Source organism: Indicator indicator, chromosome 18 (genome assembly GCF_027791375.1).
Source record: "Indicator indicator isolate 239-I01 chromosome 18, UM_Iind_1.1, whole genome shotgun sequence".
In the NCBI taxonomy this organism is placed as follows: Eukaryota; Metazoa; Chordata; class Aves; order Piciformes; family Indicatoridae; genus Indicator; species Indicator indicator.
In genome coordinates, this window is record NC_072027.1 from 4,928,960 (window position 1) to 4,946,439 (window position 17,480).

At 45.0% G+C, this 17,480-nt stretch overlaps 1 protein-coding gene across 3 annotated transcripts; it reads left to right on the forward strand.

Moving 5' to 3' along the window:
- Positions 1-6,860: 6,860 nt before the first annotated feature.
- Positions 6,861-12,997, forward strand: SAP30L (SAP30 like). Of its 3 annotated transcripts, XM_054389147.1 has the most exons (4): positions 6,861-7,046; positions 8,901-9,023; positions 10,716-10,814; positions 12,768-12,997. In XM_054389147.1, the coding sequence occupies exons 1-4, from the start codon at positions 6,861-6,863 to the stop codon at positions 12,894-12,896; spliced, it is 537 nt and encodes a 178-aa protein (XP_054245122.1). In that variant the 3' UTR covers positions 12,897-12,997. The 3 variants fall into 3 exon arrangements, with proteins under 3 accessions (XP_054245122.1, XP_054245123.1, XP_054245124.1); XM_054389148.1 differs by lacking the exon at positions 8,901-9,023; XM_054389149.1 differs by lacking the exon at positions 8,901-9,023 and having other exon boundaries at positions 10,731-10,814.
- The last annotated feature ends 4,483 nt before the right edge of the window (positions 12,998-17,480 follow it).

Here is a 17,480-nt window from a genome sequence, read left to right on the forward strand (position 1 = left end):
GACTTTAAGTGCAAAATTTGTGTGAACTACAGTAATTCAGAAGCTCCTGGGTTTCCTCTGTTCAGTGACTATGATTAAGGACTCTGAGGGATTGTTATTCCTATTAGGAAGACTTGGAAAGGATGACAGCTCCCTCTGGGCACACTTAATAACCAAAGCTAGACCAGAGGATGTCTTGGCTCACCTCATGGTGAAGGCTCATGCATTTCACCAGCTTGCAAGATCCTGCAATTTATTTTCTAAGTATCCAGATCAGAAATAGCAAACAGCCCCAAAGCCACATCAAAAGTGAAGCAGAAGTGCTTCCAGAAAGGTGATACCTTCCATCCCTGGGAAACTTCTAAAGTGTGTGTTCAAATCTCTAATACAGAAGTAGCAAGAAAGCAGTTTCTCAGCTTAACTTTCCCCCTGCTTTGTTTTACAGCACAGAGCTTTGCTTTCCTCTGTTGGAGAGTTCCACTCAGGAAACTTCCCTCCTCCCTGCTGCACTGAGACATCAGTGTACTGAAAGTCAAACAGGTACCACCAGCAACAGGTACTGCAGGAACACAGGGCTCTCTAGCCACTCTGGGATCATTATAGTAGCTATGCTGGCTTACAGCACTGAGGAGAGAGATCACCTGGAAGTCAGACTGGGCAATCATCTGAGTGCTGTGTAAAAAGGGAAAACCTTCCTTTTTAAATTGTCTTTCAGGATATGGACACATGAATAGTTTTGACTGGAGAGAACAGGCAGCCTCTAGCATCAGCCTGTCACACTTTCAGTCAAAAGAGCCCTGGTAAAGCTATGTCTGAAACAGTCTGGCTTTGCTAGCACAAAGGATTCAGGCATTGCTTGCATCATGCCCATCTGCTGTGCTTCATGTTGCTACTCACCTGTATTTCTAACCACTTTCAACAGAGGAGCCTGGTGGTGCCCAAGCTGGTCCTTATCTGACAAGAGGCAATCTAGGTTTCCATTTTAACAATCATTTAGCATGCAAAGCTTCTTAAATATTGAGCAAACTCTTGCAACATGGTGAGTAGCTTGAAGTTAATGTCAGTCTGTGGGGGTAAGGTTAAAAGGTCTTTCACAGGATACATAGCGAAAGGGAAGCTGGACTGGGAATCAGGAACACTGCATCCTGCTCCCAGTCTAGCAGTAGCCTGTTGCTTGATCTTAAGCAAGGGAAGTCTGTGTGCTGCCACTTCCCAGCCTGTGTAAGATTTATCTTTAAGTGCTTTATTTTCTGAGTGTTGAGTCCATATTTTAAAAGAAGCTGCAAGTCCTCACCTGATTCAGGTGGAGAGGAAAAGAGAGATGCAGTGGGTGGAGAATGGGAAAGCTGAGATCTGAAATTTCCATCAGCATTCAACACGCAGTTGTCAATTCGTTTCATATTCCTCATTAACAAGATTGTTTTATTCATATTAAAAATGCAAAGTGTAACAGAAATGTAACTCCCACTCTGATTGCTCCTTTGCAGTGTCACACTTTAGCTTGGAGATCTCTGTATGAAACTAAGCAATGACAGATTATGGAAATCCTAATCAAAAAACCTGTGTCTGGTTTTTAACCCTGCCTCTGCTAGCTGAGCATGCTCCTTTACTCACTGCATTTGTGCTTTCTTGATGCTTCTGTATGACCCAAAAGGCTCCAATGCTTCCAGCAGATGTGAGGCATTTGGGAGTTTTATATAAAGCCACTGGATCTGTGTGGTCTTAAATCTACTGGTTCAACTCCAGGAAAAAAAAAAAAAGTCCTAATCCAAATTAGTGAGCAAGAAACTATGAACTTGAGCCACAAAGTTCAGATAAAAACTGATCAAGCTAACAGAGTGAAACTTTAGCCTGTAGGATAACAATAACAAATAGCTTTAGCCTCTAGGGTGGAGAAGGGAATTGGTTTCAAAATGCATTCTCCAGGATCTCGGTGATAAGGTCTAAGTTTGTCTATTCCTTGTACTGCATGCATTTATCTGTAAAACTGGATGGTGCCTCTTGAATTAGTGTATATTTATTTTGTGCATATTAGGACCAACAGCCTAATATCTGGGGGGTGGTAAAGGACTTGTAGCACTTTAATGTAGTAGCTTTCATAAATTGGGACTCATTGATAGAACACCTAGTGTTTTTAAAGTTGAATGGACTTCCTTTTATAATATATTTAAAATAAATTTTTAATGTGTTTTCTGAAAAAAATGTGTATGCAGACTGACTCTCTCTGCCTGCTTTGCTCCAGTGATTGATTCCTTCCTCTCTGCTTAGGAGAGCAAGTTTAGTTACTGGTCTGATGGTTCCCCAACGCAGGCTTCTCACCATGTCAGGCACTGCTCTCCTCCAGTTCCCTTGGGAAACACCTTTCTCAGCTGCCCTTTGTACAGGGTAGAAGTTCATGCAGGGAGGCACCCCATGCCCAAGGGTGCAGTCCTGGAGGGACCATTACCATGGTGGATGGATGCTCCTGAGGCATAGTAGCCATGGATCAGCAGGTAGGGTGCACTGGGAAGCACAGAGGAGCAAAGACAGCTGCACACTTGACTGTGACCTCCTGCACCAACCTGTCACCTCACTGAGTGCATGGGGAGAAACCACAAGTGAACTGCAGCAAAGGGGAGGTGACACTAGGAGTGGTGGAGGATGGGTCCTGGGGTGAAATTCAGCCAAAGCAGGGAGAAGGAAAGGTGTTCAATTCAGTGTGCTTGCTTTTTACTCAATACCCAAAGCAGTGATTAGGAGTTTGACCAAATAAGTAAAAATTCCCCCAGTTCATAGCATTGCAGATGAGATTGCTGAGCTGACTGCCTCATGGTCAAGCTACAATTGGCCTTCCACAGCAAAGAGCTTTTGAGTGTATCTGGCTGCTGCTCTGTGGGGTTGAGTCCTTCAGAAACAGGGCTAGGGTGGGACTCTCAAGCACTCTTGTCCCCCTGACCAAATACTGCAATGCTGTCATGCCTGGATGGTGACTCTTCCCAGTCTTTGAAGCATGGACTTTGCTTTCCTTTCAGGAGCTGAGCCTTGCAGATGAGACCCTCAAAGCTGACACATGGGCAGCAAGCCACCATTCCTGAGACACTTCTCATGCCCAGCCTGCCACCAGCCAGGAGTTCAACACCAAAAGCTGTTCTCAAAGGCAGTTTGTGTGTTCACTGTGAGATGTGTAGCCATGAGAACAGAGCAATCACCTAAGCCTGTTTGTGTGTCTTGTCTGAGCTACCTTTTCCTGCAGTTTGGGGGAGCTCAGCATCACACAGCTTTTACCCAGCTTTGAGCAGGATAAAGTTGTCAATGCCCTTACTCTGCACATCTGCCTTGAGAGCAGCCACTGGTAGATCTGTCCTACATCTTGGTCTTCAGGGGAGGGTTTTGAACAACTCTCTGCCCTCTTTGTGTTCTAAACTTTGAGTGGGGAAAGCAATCTTCCAGCACAAGAGAAGGTAAGTTTACTGGCATTGCTCGTGGCCCTGTCCCTGGGACCTTCTGCACTTTTTACTGTCACCAGTTCTTCTGGGGGCCTTCCCAACACTTCTTTTTACTGAACTCTATGGAGTGAAAAACAGTGAAGTAAGCAGATAGGAGACAAAAATTGCATGTGTGAAAGTCTGCTTGTGAAAATCAGTGCTTGTGAAGGAAAGGCTCTTTCCTGGAGGACCTGGATAAATGCAAGGCATGATCCTAAGGAAAGACTGTGCCATGGTTCTTGGCCATGGGAACATTTCCCAGGGGAAGTATGTGCCAAAAGCTGTGACAGTTTAAGCATTTTAGCAAGTTCAGTATGTGCCACCCTTGAAAAATGCTGAGGAGAGTGGGAGTGTGGAGGAAGGTGCTAGGGCAGTGCTTCCATTGGACTTCAAGGTACAGAAAATGGAAACAGTCTGACTAAAAGTATATTAAAAAAAATAGGTTTCTTCTCAGGCCATCTTTGGCAGCACAGAGCTTTTGGAGAGCAGTATTTCTGTCCCAAGAACCCTGAATGGCTCCATTAAAACAGGAAGTTCCAGATGACAGCTACCTTGCAGACTTGTCTTTGGAGGGTAGTGCGCTCCAGCTAAGATTTACAGGCCTGTGCAGGTTCCCCTAATTTGATTAGAGGGCTGGCTTGGATGGGCAGGCTATTACAGCTTCAAAGGCACTAAAGCTGCCTAGGTGCTGATGGGTTTATGAAACATTGTTTCTCACTTCATTGCAGCTCCCACAAAGAATTATTAGATCAGGTTAGTGATAGATACCTAATAAAGAATGTCTCTGTGAGGCAGTTTATTTCACAGCAAGCGAGTTCCAGGCTAGCAGACTGTGAAATCTTGAGGTTCCCATGAGGATAAATATGCTGAAATAAACTGCAATTACATGAACACCTCCCTGCACCTTTTTTTTTTTTTTTTTTTATTTTTTGAAGGACTGAAAAAAAAGGTGTTAGCCTGAGCTGGAGGAACTTAGCACTGAATTAGCAAATAGACAGCAGCAACCACAGACAGTGTGGTTTGTTGTTTGTTTGGGGTTTTTTTTCCTCTTAGTCGATGTTGCAAAACAACTTTAAAATCTTTCCATTTGAATGAGATGAAAACGTGCAGCCAAAGATGAAATACAACCTGATGGGAAGTATCAACCTGTTCTGGCTTTGGTGATGCCTGTTTCCCCAGCACCTCCCAGCCCTGCTTGAAGGAGTCCAGGGAGCACCTGCAGAACATCTTCCTCATGGGGACAGAAGGAAGTCCTGTCTGTTATGATCATGTTCCCTTTCATCTACTTCCCTGCTGCTATTCTCATCTGTCCATACAGTGTGTTTTCAGCTTCCTGAGTGTCAATAGTCCTGCATGATTTCCTCAGCCTGCCATTAGATTGTGATCTGTAATGTTAAGAAAGCTTGCTGTCGGGAGCTCCAAGATCACTGTCAGCCTTCTGGTGTTTTCCCTCTCTCAAACCCAAGGGAATATACGTGTGGTTTTTTTTCCAGGAGGCTATTGCTTCTGGCAGGCAGTTCCCAGGCAATCTGGCCAGGGGCTTCTATAAACGGTGGTATCTTGCTTCTTTAAATCGCTTTGGCTCTTTGCTAACTGCTTGTTGGCCGGCGGGTGAAGTCTCACTCATTTCCCCCACCCTCCCCCTGGGGTGGCCGGCTCCTGGAAGCGGCATGCTCAGGAGAGTGCACTGTGGTTCCTCAAAAGTCACACCACTCACACGGACAAACGGGAATTGCTAATTGCCGGAAGGCAACAGCAATAAAAGCTAAGACAAGAGGCAGAACTGCTAAGGAAGAGTATTTAGTCCCTACCCTCCAGATTTATGAGACGTGTTTGCTGTTGGAAGAACTGCCTGAAAAATACAGATTTTTAGCGTTTCTCGGTCTTGCGGGGAGCAGGCAGAACAGACAGGCTGCAAGGTGCCTGTGGAGGAAGCAGAGCTGATGACCGCGGGCTTTGAGGAGTCTCTTTATTGCAAAGGTATTTTGTGTGTGTGAGTCAGCACAGCTCATCCCGTGCTCACGCACGTTGTTCCACGTGCGGGATTGCAGACTTTGAAGTAATTTTAGTCCACAGAACCGTTTGTGGTTGGTTGGTTGTTGTTTTTTTTTTTCTTTTTCTGTTTGTGCAGAAAGTCTTTTCTCCAGGAAGATTAAATCCTTTTCCATTTACAGCTGCCCACGCAGCTGACAATAGCATATGCTGTCTGGTATTGCAGAGGTCACCACATTTCCAGAAGTAACATCTTTTTTTTTTTTTTTCCCCTGAAGATGAAAGAAATGCAAAGTCGCAAATCAGATTGCTTTGAAAAAATACTTTCCCAAGTCTAATATTTTTCACTATCCCCATGTAACTAGGAAGGGGATGGGGGGGGGGGAATTAATTCATTAATGATGTTTCATGCAGGCACTCTTACATGAGATCAGGAGCCGCATAAAGGCTGAGGTAGCCAAGTACAGCCGTATGTGGAGTATGTCGACATGAGTTTTGTGTAAGGGACTGGGCGAGCGCTGTAGCTTTCAGCTGTTACTCGAGCGATGCCGGTTCGGCTTTGGTCGGTTGGAGAAACCCAGGTTAGGAGCCCGCGGCTGAGGCGGGCGAGTGCCGTGGCTGGAGGCTTGTGTTGGGCCAGGCGGGCGTCTGTGGAGTAGTCGGAGCCCGGGGATCGCTCCCCACCTCCTCCCCGTGGGACAAGGCCGTGCGGCCGCTCCGGGACGAAGAAAGACGCCGCGTTTCTGCAGCCTCCTCAGGGGCAGAGGGGCAGTGAGCAGCCGGGTGGTGAAGAAGCGGCCGGCGGGGACATCTGCGGGGAAGCCAAGCCCGCGTCTCCCGCCGCTCCGTCAGCGGTCAAGGCGGAGGAGCACTGCGGTGCCCTGGCAACGACGCGCAACCCCCCGCCCTCTCGCGCCTCTCTCCCGGCGACCTTCCGGCTGGCGGACGAACGCGGAGGCGGGCCGTGGCCGGGCGGTGGCTGCAGACAGGCAGCGCCTATCCCCAATAGGCGCGCGGAGCGGCGGCACCGCGCCCCGCCCCTCGAGCCGCACCGCCCAACCAGCACCCCGTCTGTTAGGCGGGGGGGCGGGATTTCCGCTGCCGGGGAGGCGGTTTTGTGTGTGTGTGAGTGGTGCGTGCGGGGTCCCGGCTTCCCCGCAGGTGGCGGCGCTTGGGGGGCCCGGGCCGGCGTCCGCGGCCACCGCTGAGGGGTGGCGGCGGGCGGCCCTCCCGGCGGCGCGGCCCTTTCTGCCGGCACTGAGTGGGATTTCCCCCCCGTGAGGGGGCCCCTGCGAGACTGGGGGGGCCCCCGCGGGGGTGGCGGGGTCCCCCCGAGAGCGCGGGGTGGCTCGGCGGCGGCGGCGACAGCGGTAGTTTCCGCGGTTCTCGGCTCCCCGGGCACGGTGAGGGGCGGGCAGGTGGGCGATGAATGGTTTCAGCACCGAGGAGGACAGCCGGGATGGGCCTCCCGCAGCCCCCTTTTACGGCCAGAGCTGCTGCCTCATCGACGACGGGGACCGCTGCGTGCGCCCCGCCGGCAACGCGTCCTTTAGTAAGAGGATCCAGAAGAGCATTTCACAGAAGAAGCTGAAGCTGGACATCGACAAAAGTGTGAGTCGTGGCCTCCGCCGGTCTTGCCCGCCGCCGCCGAGCCCCCCCGAGGAGCCGGCCGGGCGCGCCTTGCCGTCCCCAACCCGGCACCGCACTGCGGTCCCTCCCGGGAGGCCGCGCTCCGGCGCCGCGGGTGGGCAGGCAGCGGAAAGTTGCTTCTCCGCCCGGCAAGTTGAGCTTTGTGGCTGCCCTTGAGGGCTTCGCTGAACCCCTGCGGGCTGTAAGGAGAGGGGGTACGAGGGGCGAAGGTCTGTGTTGCCAGCTCGGTTCCTCTGGACCGCGTTTTCCCATCCTCAGCGTTACTACGCTACGGTAGGAGAAGAACGTGCTGGGTAAAGATGCGGCTTTCCTCATGGCACTGACGATTTGCTGAGGCGTGATGAAGCAGCACTAAACCGGTGGTTTTTGGAGGAAAGCTCTCGTGCTGTAGGGAGCATATGATGTTCAGGGGGAGCAATGGAGCGAACTGTCTTTGCTTTGGTGGCAATTGTGCTATTTTAATTTCACTTTCGTATTGCAAACCGTAGATGAAAGCAACGACAGGATTCCTGTTGCAGTGAGACGCCACTGATGTTACTTCTCTAAGTAGTAAGAATGTGTGTTGTAGTGAAGGAGACTACCGTTGTATCTAAAGGAAAGGACAAGGTGTGCCATCTCGTAGCAGAGCACTCATGTGCCTGCTTGCTGGTCGGCACAGAACAGCCCCATTTGCTGCTGACCGCTTAATGACATCAAGTGACATCTGTCAGCTCTGGATAGAAACGGGTCGTTTGTCGAGTAGAGAAATAGGTAGAGGGGAGGCAGCCCGTCAAGATGATAGATTACAGAAGGAATTTCTCAGAAGTGACTTAGTTACCTGATCTTTGAAGATTAAAACTTGAAAAACAAGATGAAGTTTTGAGTTGATCTGTTTGGCAGCTTCCCCAGTTGGTTAGGTCGGTCCCTTTTGCACAGCTGAAATACATCATGTCACAGGAAGAGAGTGACTCAATTCAAAATAAAATCTTACTCTTAAGAATTGGGATATTTCTCCTGGTTGTAGTCCTCAGCAGATTTGTCTGCTGCTGTAGCTGTTTCTTTCATTACAGAGATGATTCTTCATTGACAGATGTAAGGCTTTAGAAATAAAAAGAGGAAATCAGATTCATGAATTCAAATTGAAGGCAAAACATGAAGTAGGGTACATAAAGAGATTTCTATTATAGGTACCAAATAATTATTATAGGTACCAAATATTTTTTTTTTTTAGTCACTTGTTGTATACATGCTGATTCTACTGGGATACTGCTTGTTAAGAAGGGGGTTCCATGGCAGGATAAGCTACAGGAAAGAGAGATTTGTTTTCTTTTTGTTTGCTTGTTTCAGTTGAGCTAATTAGACAGCATTTATTTGATTTACACTTTTAAACACTTGCATTAATAATCTTCCAATGGTCTGTACTACTCAAACCCAAAAGTTCACAAGAGTGCAACAGAGTAGTATTTTTATTAGTTACCTGGTAGTAAGTCCTGAAGCAAATGCCCTTCCTCCAGACAATTACTTTGTTTTTTTTTTCCTGACCTATGATTGCAGCCATAAAAAAGAAATATATTATCAGCAGAGGTTCAGGTTCAGATAGAGCTCTCAAGTCCTTCATTTTCCTTGCCTTTAGTCTTTGTAATGTAAATTATCTCTAACTCCAGCGTCTGCTATCAGGCCTGGGGTTTAAGATTAGAAATTCCTTAATGTCATGAGGCAGTCAGTCATGCCAGTCATGAGGGATGCACTCTTGATACTGATGTCTAAGTGGCTGCTGTTGAATGCTGCTTCTACAGCACCTGTTTTGATTGCTTTTTCACCACTTCTGGTTCTTAGGTGAGACATCTGTACATTTGTGATTTTCACAAAAACTTCATTCAAAGTGTCCGAAACAAAAGAAAGAGGAAGACGAGTGATGACGGAGGTGACTCTCCTGAGCATGAAACGGACGTCCCGGAGGTTAGTAGGTGCCAAGTGGGTGCAGGTGGTTTTACCAATTTTGAGCATCTTGCAGTTTCACTTGGATGTTTTCATGTATCAGAAAATATACACATTTTAAACTGCAGTGCCAGTGAAACTGCTAGAGGGTTGCTCTCACTTTGCAGGAAGTCTTTTTTTTTTTTTTTCTGATGTGTAATAATCTTAATTTTCGTCTTTGTTCCTACATGAGTTCTTTGCCCATCAAAAATGTTATACTTTACATAAAAAGAAGTATGGTGGAGTAACGATTTCATGTATTTACTGCTTCCAGAAAGCTGTTAAAACAATATTTGATATTAATTCTTTTTTTTTTCTTTTTTTTTTTAATAAAAATGAGATTTCTTTTAGATTTTTTTTTTAAGTAAAAATAAGATTTTAGAGGTCTCAATATGGTTCTTCATTACCTAGCATGCATCATTTTGCAAATATAGCAGAGAATTCAGTAGGTCACTCTCTGTCTGTTTGGTTATTTGATATCCAGGGATATTAAGCCTCTCCAGACCTTTACATAGATGGTATTTTTGGAGCTATTTAAAACCAGCTTCCAACAATTCGTGACCTCTTTTTATTTTCAGGCAATAGGCCTGAGGGAGGTTTTCTGTGTTACAGAACTCTAGAATAATCTCCTCTCTGTGCCAGTGTGGGTTGTATTTGCTTTGGTGATGTTTCTGGTACTGTTGACATTGCAAAAAGTTGTGCAGAGGTGATACTCGTGGAGGAGCTGAGTTCTGGCCACGTCAGCAGAGCCCTCTGCTGGAAATGCCACCCGTGCTGGCAAAAAAGCATTTTATTTCTGGGAAAAAGAAAAAAAAAAAACATGAATCATTTTGCTAGCAGAGCTGTGTCTACAAACATCCTGTGTGGAGGTGTTGAAAGAGCAGCAAGTTTTCTATTTTGGGGGGGTTTAGGATGCATGATCTTCAGTTGTAGCTGTTTGTGTTTGCCTTCTACAAGGTTCTCCATCAAAACTTTCCCATAGAGTCTTTACATTAGTTGCCAGGTGAAGACCCAGCTGGCATCTAACCATGTTGGTGCTGTAGAGCATGCAGGGTGTTTGGTGGTGGAGAACTGAGGGGTGCACTTCACCTAACTGATCAGGGAACTCTGCAGTGTGTCATGCTTAATGTAATTTTCTGCTTGGTTTTCAGCAGATTCCTTTTGTCTTTGAAGCGTGGCATTTCCCACATGATCTTCATCTTCCTTCCTGTACTCTCCCCCCGACACCCCTTGCTTTTGAACTGTGCAGTTCCCGTTTAAGTTTCTGAATTTAATTTCTTCTCAGTACTCTGTTTTATGTCAGAAGCCATTTGTTCGGTGCTTGCTAAATTGATATTTCATGTGTGAGCTTTTTAAACCTTTGGGGAACAAAAGGTTCCCCTTTGCTTGGAGGTTGCAAAGGTATAATTGAGAGCAGAAATTGGCCAGCAATTCTGTTGACAGCATGCGAACCAGAACAAAATTTTCTATTTCCCTGGGGCTATTTGGGTTCCTTTAGTATTAAAAACCACAAAATAGACTTAGATTTGTCAGTAAGGCAAACCGGTGTGGTGCTGAATGCAGGCAAAGAGCAGTCCTGTTGAGGAAGAAGTCGTTACTTTTATATAACTCTACTTTTCTGCCTAATAGAAGCTAAAGGTAGTGCTCATCCTGTCTTCTCTGCATCACTTCCAGGTTGACTTGTTCCAGCTCCAAGTGAACACCCTGCGACGCTACAAGCGACATTACAAGTTGCAGACAAGGCCTGGACTCAACAAGGCTCAGCTAGCAGAAGTAAGTGACAACAGAAGTAGTCTCATCTCTGTTATTAAAAAGGTTTTAATCTCCTCTGCTGAAGTGCACATTTCTCAGACACTAATACCTGTCAGGACTTTCTTGCTAACAGGTACCACGTGCGCTGCAAATGGTTTCAGGGGATGATGCCAACAGAAAGCCGTGTGCTTGCTTTCACCTGAGACAGCCATGGAAGACAGGGAAGCTGGCTCTTGCAAGCATGTTTTAGTAACTTGCTTTATTTCCATTCCCTCCTTGTTCACAGTCACAATCTGTTACTTTTAGGGAGCAGAAACAGAACCTGGTTTCCCATGGCCCGGGTGTAAGCTGAAGATGCCTGTTCAGCTGGAACTCAGACTTACACACAGCTAGTCACCTCAAGTGCCCCTGTTAGTTTTTCTTTCCTTACTTGAACTGGCTGGAATTGCTTATTATTAAAGGCAGAATCATTGACCATGACTTCAGATTCCTTGTTTCCCTCCCTTGTCCTGATGTCTTGTTATTCTTTATTAAGTCAATGAAAGCTGTTTCCTTAAGGGCCTCCAGTGCTGCTTTCTCACCATATGGGGTACTTGTTAAGAACTTTCTCTCTCTTTGTTATTTGGGCTAGTTCTGCTTGTTGTGCATCTGCTCTGCTTTCTTTCCTGGCTTGATCTAAAGGCATTTTGCGGGAAAAGTCTTCTCTAAACTTGAAAAAAAATGTAGCAGTTAGTGAATGATAACGAGGTTGATTTTGTAAGCTGAGTCTTTCACAACCGTCTGCCCAAAACTCTCTGTTCTGCTTTTGCTTTAAAGAACAAAAACTGGCAGACCAACAAAGACAGCAAGACACTGTTTTGCTGTCTTTGAAAGTCAAATAGGGAATAAACATACAGAACATAGAGCATGTGCAATGTAGTGCATGTAAGAGTGAGTTGAACCAAGCAGGGTGGGTGTATGTCCTCATTAGTAGTTCTGATTTCTCTTATTCTAACTAACTGGTTCATAGTCTCTCAACTACCTCCTGCCATGAAGGACTTAGACAATTTGCCATGAATGTGCCCAGGAGGAAAAAAAACAAACAAATTGAAAAACTACTATGCAAGCAGAAAATAAAGGGAGCCTAACTTAAAGTTGTCACACACTTCCCAGATTTCCTGTGAAGTCTGAGCAGCTTTGACCCTACGCTGGATCCTCGTCCAGCTCCCATGCTTGCATCACTGCTGCCTGAGGCTCTTAGACTCCTGCTGCTACCCCACCGTAAGGAAAACTCAAACTTCCATAAACCTTCTTGGAGTGACTTGTTGCTGAGCCTGCATCAAAATCCAGTTCTGGAGCTGTGTTGGGTACCAAAAAAAGAACTTCTTCTATTTGAGAAGCAGATCTCATCCAGCTCCAACATGTTTTCTACATCTTGAGGAGAAAGCAGCTAATGGTTCAGGGCTTACATTAGTGTTAGAGAGGGGTAGCCCTAACCAAATCCTAACCTCCCCACTGCAAATCCTCTGCTGTTCGTTTCAGTGAAAACTTACACAGGGCATTTTCCTCTGGACTCTTAAAACTTTGCTACATCTGGTTCACACAGCAAAGTGTTTTGAGTATTTTTGACACTCCTTTTAAAACACTGAGATGCAGGGAAAACTTGCTCTCCAAATAATCTCGGCATGAAATGTGTCGCTTAGGAGAGGCTCTGCTGCTTTGGCAGGAGGATGTTCTGGCTTCCAAATTCCGCTTGTAGGTTGGCTGCAAATACTGCTGACACAGCAAGACTCTGCTGTGTTCAGACACTCATTCCAGCTGTAAAGAGAGAGAGGTAAATGAGGACTGACAGTTTGAATTGGTGCATGTTTGACTAAAAGTCTGTGACGCTCAGTGGCCGTAAAATCGTTTTTGGGAAGTGAAGAGAAGCCCTGTGCTGATTATGTCTACTTTTTAATTGCAGAATTTCTGTCTCTTTGCATGTTGTCCTTCTAGACTGTCAGTCGTCACTTCAGGAATATTCCTGTGAACGAGAAGGAGACACTTGCATATTTCATCTACATGGTAAAGAACAACAAGAGCAGGCTGGACCAGAAATCAGAAGGTAGCAAGCAACTAGAATGAAGATTAACAGGAGCTGGAATAAGAGACCTTGAAGGAACAGACGGTACTGTGTATTTTAGGTATACAAAAAACTGTTGGAGTATGTTGTACATTTTTTTTTATAAATGCAGTAAGTCTAGATGACAGGAAAAAAAAAAAAAAAAACAAATCAAAACAAAACACAGACATTCTTATCAGGAGTATCTGCAAACATGTGCCCAGCATGTTTCTGAAGACTTCTTCCTCTCATTTCAAAGTTGCTTTGAAATAAAGAAATGAGGATAATGAGGAAGCCAAGTAAACCTGTAGGACTGTGGAGTTTGTCAACTCAGTGTTTTAAACCATTTCTGGAAATCTGCATCTCAGTGCAATTCAGATCACAGATGGAATTTTATCACCAAGTTCAGACTGCATCCCCAGCCACCATGCAGTTTGTCCTGGCACAGGACTGGAATAGCGGCAGAGATAAAATCCATTATCGAGCTGCACGGGTCGGAAATTTGTCTGAAGCTTGCTCCCCACCTACACTTCCTCTGTCTTGCCTTGAGTCAGTGCTTCAAGTCCCAAACTTCTACAAATGCTCCAGCTCACCAAATCTATTCCAGTGAACACTACTTGACTAATCTGTTTCTTTAAACATTTTTTTCTTCCCACTCCATTCTGACGTGGACACCAAACAACTGTCTGCAATCTCTTTTTTTCTAGTTTCTTTTATTTAAGAACTCACAAGTTAATTGTCTGTAAGCATTTAAAAACTTCTACATTTCCTCAGAATGTGGTATTAAGGCAAGTACAGCTTCTTTGCTGGCTTTGATCTTGTTGGTAGGAATGCTTGTTTAATTCATTTACATGTATTTCCCTTTTGTTCAGGGGCTCAGTGATGGCAGGTGACACAGTGGCTTAAGACATCTGCCTCAGTCTCTGTGTCATATCAGGTAGGGGTCACAAGTGACATGAATTTCATGCTGAAGCTTTTCTTTAGCAGCTGTCACAAAACTGCTGTGTGGATTAGTGGGCTTGTCTCCGTGTAGTATAAAGCAGACTTTTGGGGTGCAGCACCATAACTGGGGTAATGAACTGACTGGAGCATGATGCATTCCATCTGTGGACACAAAGGATTGAAGCACTTGCCTTTGGTGAGCATTGTGTGTTCTTCCCTAGGAGCTGTGTGAGTGAAGGATGGCATGCTGGTGCTCTTCAGCTGGGCGCTGTAGGAGGAGATTGCTCTGACTTTGTTATTTAAAGCCAAGGTGTCCTTACATATAGCACAGAGGTTATTTTGGCAAAAGGAGCTTATGAAAGTGGTGGTGGTGACTGACTGTTCTCCAGTGACCTCAAATTCTGTTCAGGGGGATCTCATCATTTAAAGCACCACTCTTGTTTCTTTGCTTTCCTAACCAGTGTCTCCATTCTATTACAAGATGCCACGACTCCACATAGAGAGTATATTCTCAACAAGCCTTAAGCAGCGAACAGAACAGTAGAAAACTTTGGCTAGCATTTTGTCAGTGGCAGGTTTTAATATTCCAAAACTGGATGAAGCTTTGGTGAAGAGCTAAATACACAGGTCACAATCCCAGCTTAGTGCTGCATCATGTTTTGTAAGGCTTGAAGGGTTCACAAAGTGAAGCTCTTGTTGAAGCTCTCCCAGGGCTTCTTTAAAAATCAAGTCGCAATTCAAAGCAAGTTCTTCCCATCAGCTCTGGAGTGTTTGCTAATACTCCAAAAAACCATGTTCAACAAACTTTAACGTGTCCAAGTCTTGTGTCAGAGGTAGAATTACTCTATTATGGTACACATCCCATTTGTGAAGTTTGGGGAGTGTGATTGTTTCAGCATTTCCTTGTTCAATTCAGTATGGATTTTAAGAACATCAGATGAGAAGGGAGTGAGGAGAGAATGTCTTGTGTCAATATTTCATGAATGTTTAAAAATTTCCTGATTCTGCTGTTCCTTTCCTTATTGGAAGGGTGGAGTAATTCTCACATCAGTCAACGTGATCTGGCTTCTCTCATTCAGGACAGACAGCTAAAAGGGTACATTCTTTGACTGCATGTTGATCTTCAAAGTGCTCATGTAATCAGAGGATATTACCTAGGGAAAATGAGTTTCTGAATTGAGAGGGTTATGCCTCCTTGTAACTTCTAGACCAAAACTGTAAAAATGTAGTTTGTTTTGGGGTTATTTTGTTATTGTTGTTGTACTTTGTTTTATTTCTAAGAGTAAATAAATCTGTTGGGGTGTTTTAGCAGCCAGCAGCAAAATCATTCTTTTCAAGAAAATATGGTGGCAGGTTCCATCTGTTCAGGTGTATTCACTGGAATGCTTTTGTGCAGAGGTGGTATCCAGGAAAATTATTTTTTCTTTCTTTTTTTTTTTTTCCTTTTTTGTTTTCTGAAAATAGCGAATGGATGTGGAATGTGATCCTTGTTGGTTTCACTCTTGGAGCAATTATACTTTTGTGAAGAAAATGATGAAGAGATGATGACGAAGAGATGTTTACCAGCCATTAGCAGTAGTTTATAAGGTGGAAAGCTTGGAGGCAAGACACCAAAGAAGCAGAAGAATCTTTGGCTGTCAGACCCCATGGCCTTATAAACCCTTGCAAATGCCTTATTACCTTGCTAGAGCAAAACGCCTTGAGCAAAAGAAAGCTGATGTCTTGCTGGAAGGGTCAGCCACTCGATGGCTGCCGTGCTAGAAACCGAAACCACACGTCAGTTCAGTAGCAATATCCATGTTCAGGGTGCCTGTGATTCTTGAAAAGCATTTAGTGTCTACTAACCAGAAAAACGCAACAATGCAATCGTCCTTCTGTATGACACCATTCTGTCTGTCGGAGTCCTTATGCTGCATGCCAATTAAAACAAGGAGAAAAAAAAAAACACACAAGGAGAAAAAGAAAAAGACTTTTCCAACTTCTCATTTTAAACTTCAAACTAAATGTGTTTGAACCTCACACTTGTGAAGCCATGAGGTGGGACATTTTCTCAGCACTTTTAGGTGGGACTTGTTGGAAAGGTGGAAGACCCAAATCGCTTTGGCCGCTATGAGAAGGTTATTGTTATTTTGGTTTGTTTGGGTTTTTTTTTTTCCTTTGCTTTTCACAGATGGGCCTTAAATTCTGTCTAGCTTTGAACCATGGAGCACAAGCCTTGGGGGCATGGAGGATGACCAGATGTCATCTTCCATTTATAAATAGTGGAAGCTTATTTCTTACAAGCCTGTATAGGTGACATTCACCCTGGGGCAGAGGAATCCTCTTTGAAGCCCTCCAGCCATTATATAGCCTAATTCAATTACATAGCTTAACTCAATTGCCACTGAAGAGTTGCATTAACTTCATTAGACTTCTGACTAGATCCAAAGCCATTAGTATGAAATGCAAATAATGTGGAAACATCTCTTGCAGACACTTAATTTCATCCTCTGTTCACTTTAAGGGAAGAAGAAGAAATCATTGCTGGTAGTTATCAGCTTGAGCTCAGCTCAAGGGAGGTGGAAGCATGTGAAGGCTTGAGTCAGTGGCAATCTGATGGCTGGAAAGTGTAAATATATCAAAGGAGGCTGTGTTACAAGTGCAGGGGTGTAACATTTCTGCATTTCCAAGAGTGGTGTGTATCAGCCTGAAGTAAACAGGTGCATTACAAGCTAATGTTTCTTTTGCCAGGCACTTTAGACGCTCAGCCTGAGAAGAGCAGAGCAGTCTGGTTTGTACCACTTGTCCCCAGTACTCTGTTGTCCCAGTTTTCCTTAGAAATGTGGCTGTAAACCACTAGATACCCTGGTGTGTAAGACTTGACCAAAACATACCAAGTCTGGTGTTTAAAATTAGTCTTGAGTGCGAGCTGGATTCAGAGAGGCTTTGAAAACAAGTCCACAGTAAGTGTGAGTTTTCAAGTGGGTCATGATGGCACAGAGAAGACAAAACAGGGCATGGCCCACAGAGAGACTGAACAAATCAGGCTTCCACAGTCAGCAGCGTGGAGGAAGATTTGTTCTGTGTTAGCTCTTGTAATGGATGTTTTATGAGAGGGGAGGAAGGGGGGAGCTGTGCACTTTACATCTTTTGGTTGAGCCAAATGTAAATACCAATGGGAGATCTTCAGCAGTAACTGCAGTTGGAGGGGAGCGAAATGGTCTGCTGAGGGACTGTTTATTTAAGTTCACAGATCGTTATACTTCCCTAGAGCACTAGAGTCACTTTGCAAGAGTGGTAATACAAGGTAGCTTTCCATACAGGAGGAGTCCTTGTATTGCCCAGAGTATTGACTGAAGAGTCCCAAAGGTGAAGGAATGTTATTGATGCCTCACTCCTCTTGTCACTGATGCTCTTTAGCCAACTCTAGCTTGTGGAGTTAGGGAATTTTCATTTTCCACTTTCAAAGTGCAAATGAACTGTTAGGATGTAAGAATCTACTTGCACTTTTTACAGCTATCCCTGGTTTTGCAGTTTTGACTTGCCTGTGAACACATCTGTTTGGAATGAATTGAATGGATGAAGAACGTGTGTAGGGAGGTGTCCTGCCTTAAACCTGAACTTCCCTTGCAAGCAACTCTGCAGACCGTCCTGCACATCAGCAGGCTCCAGGAGCCTCTTAGCTG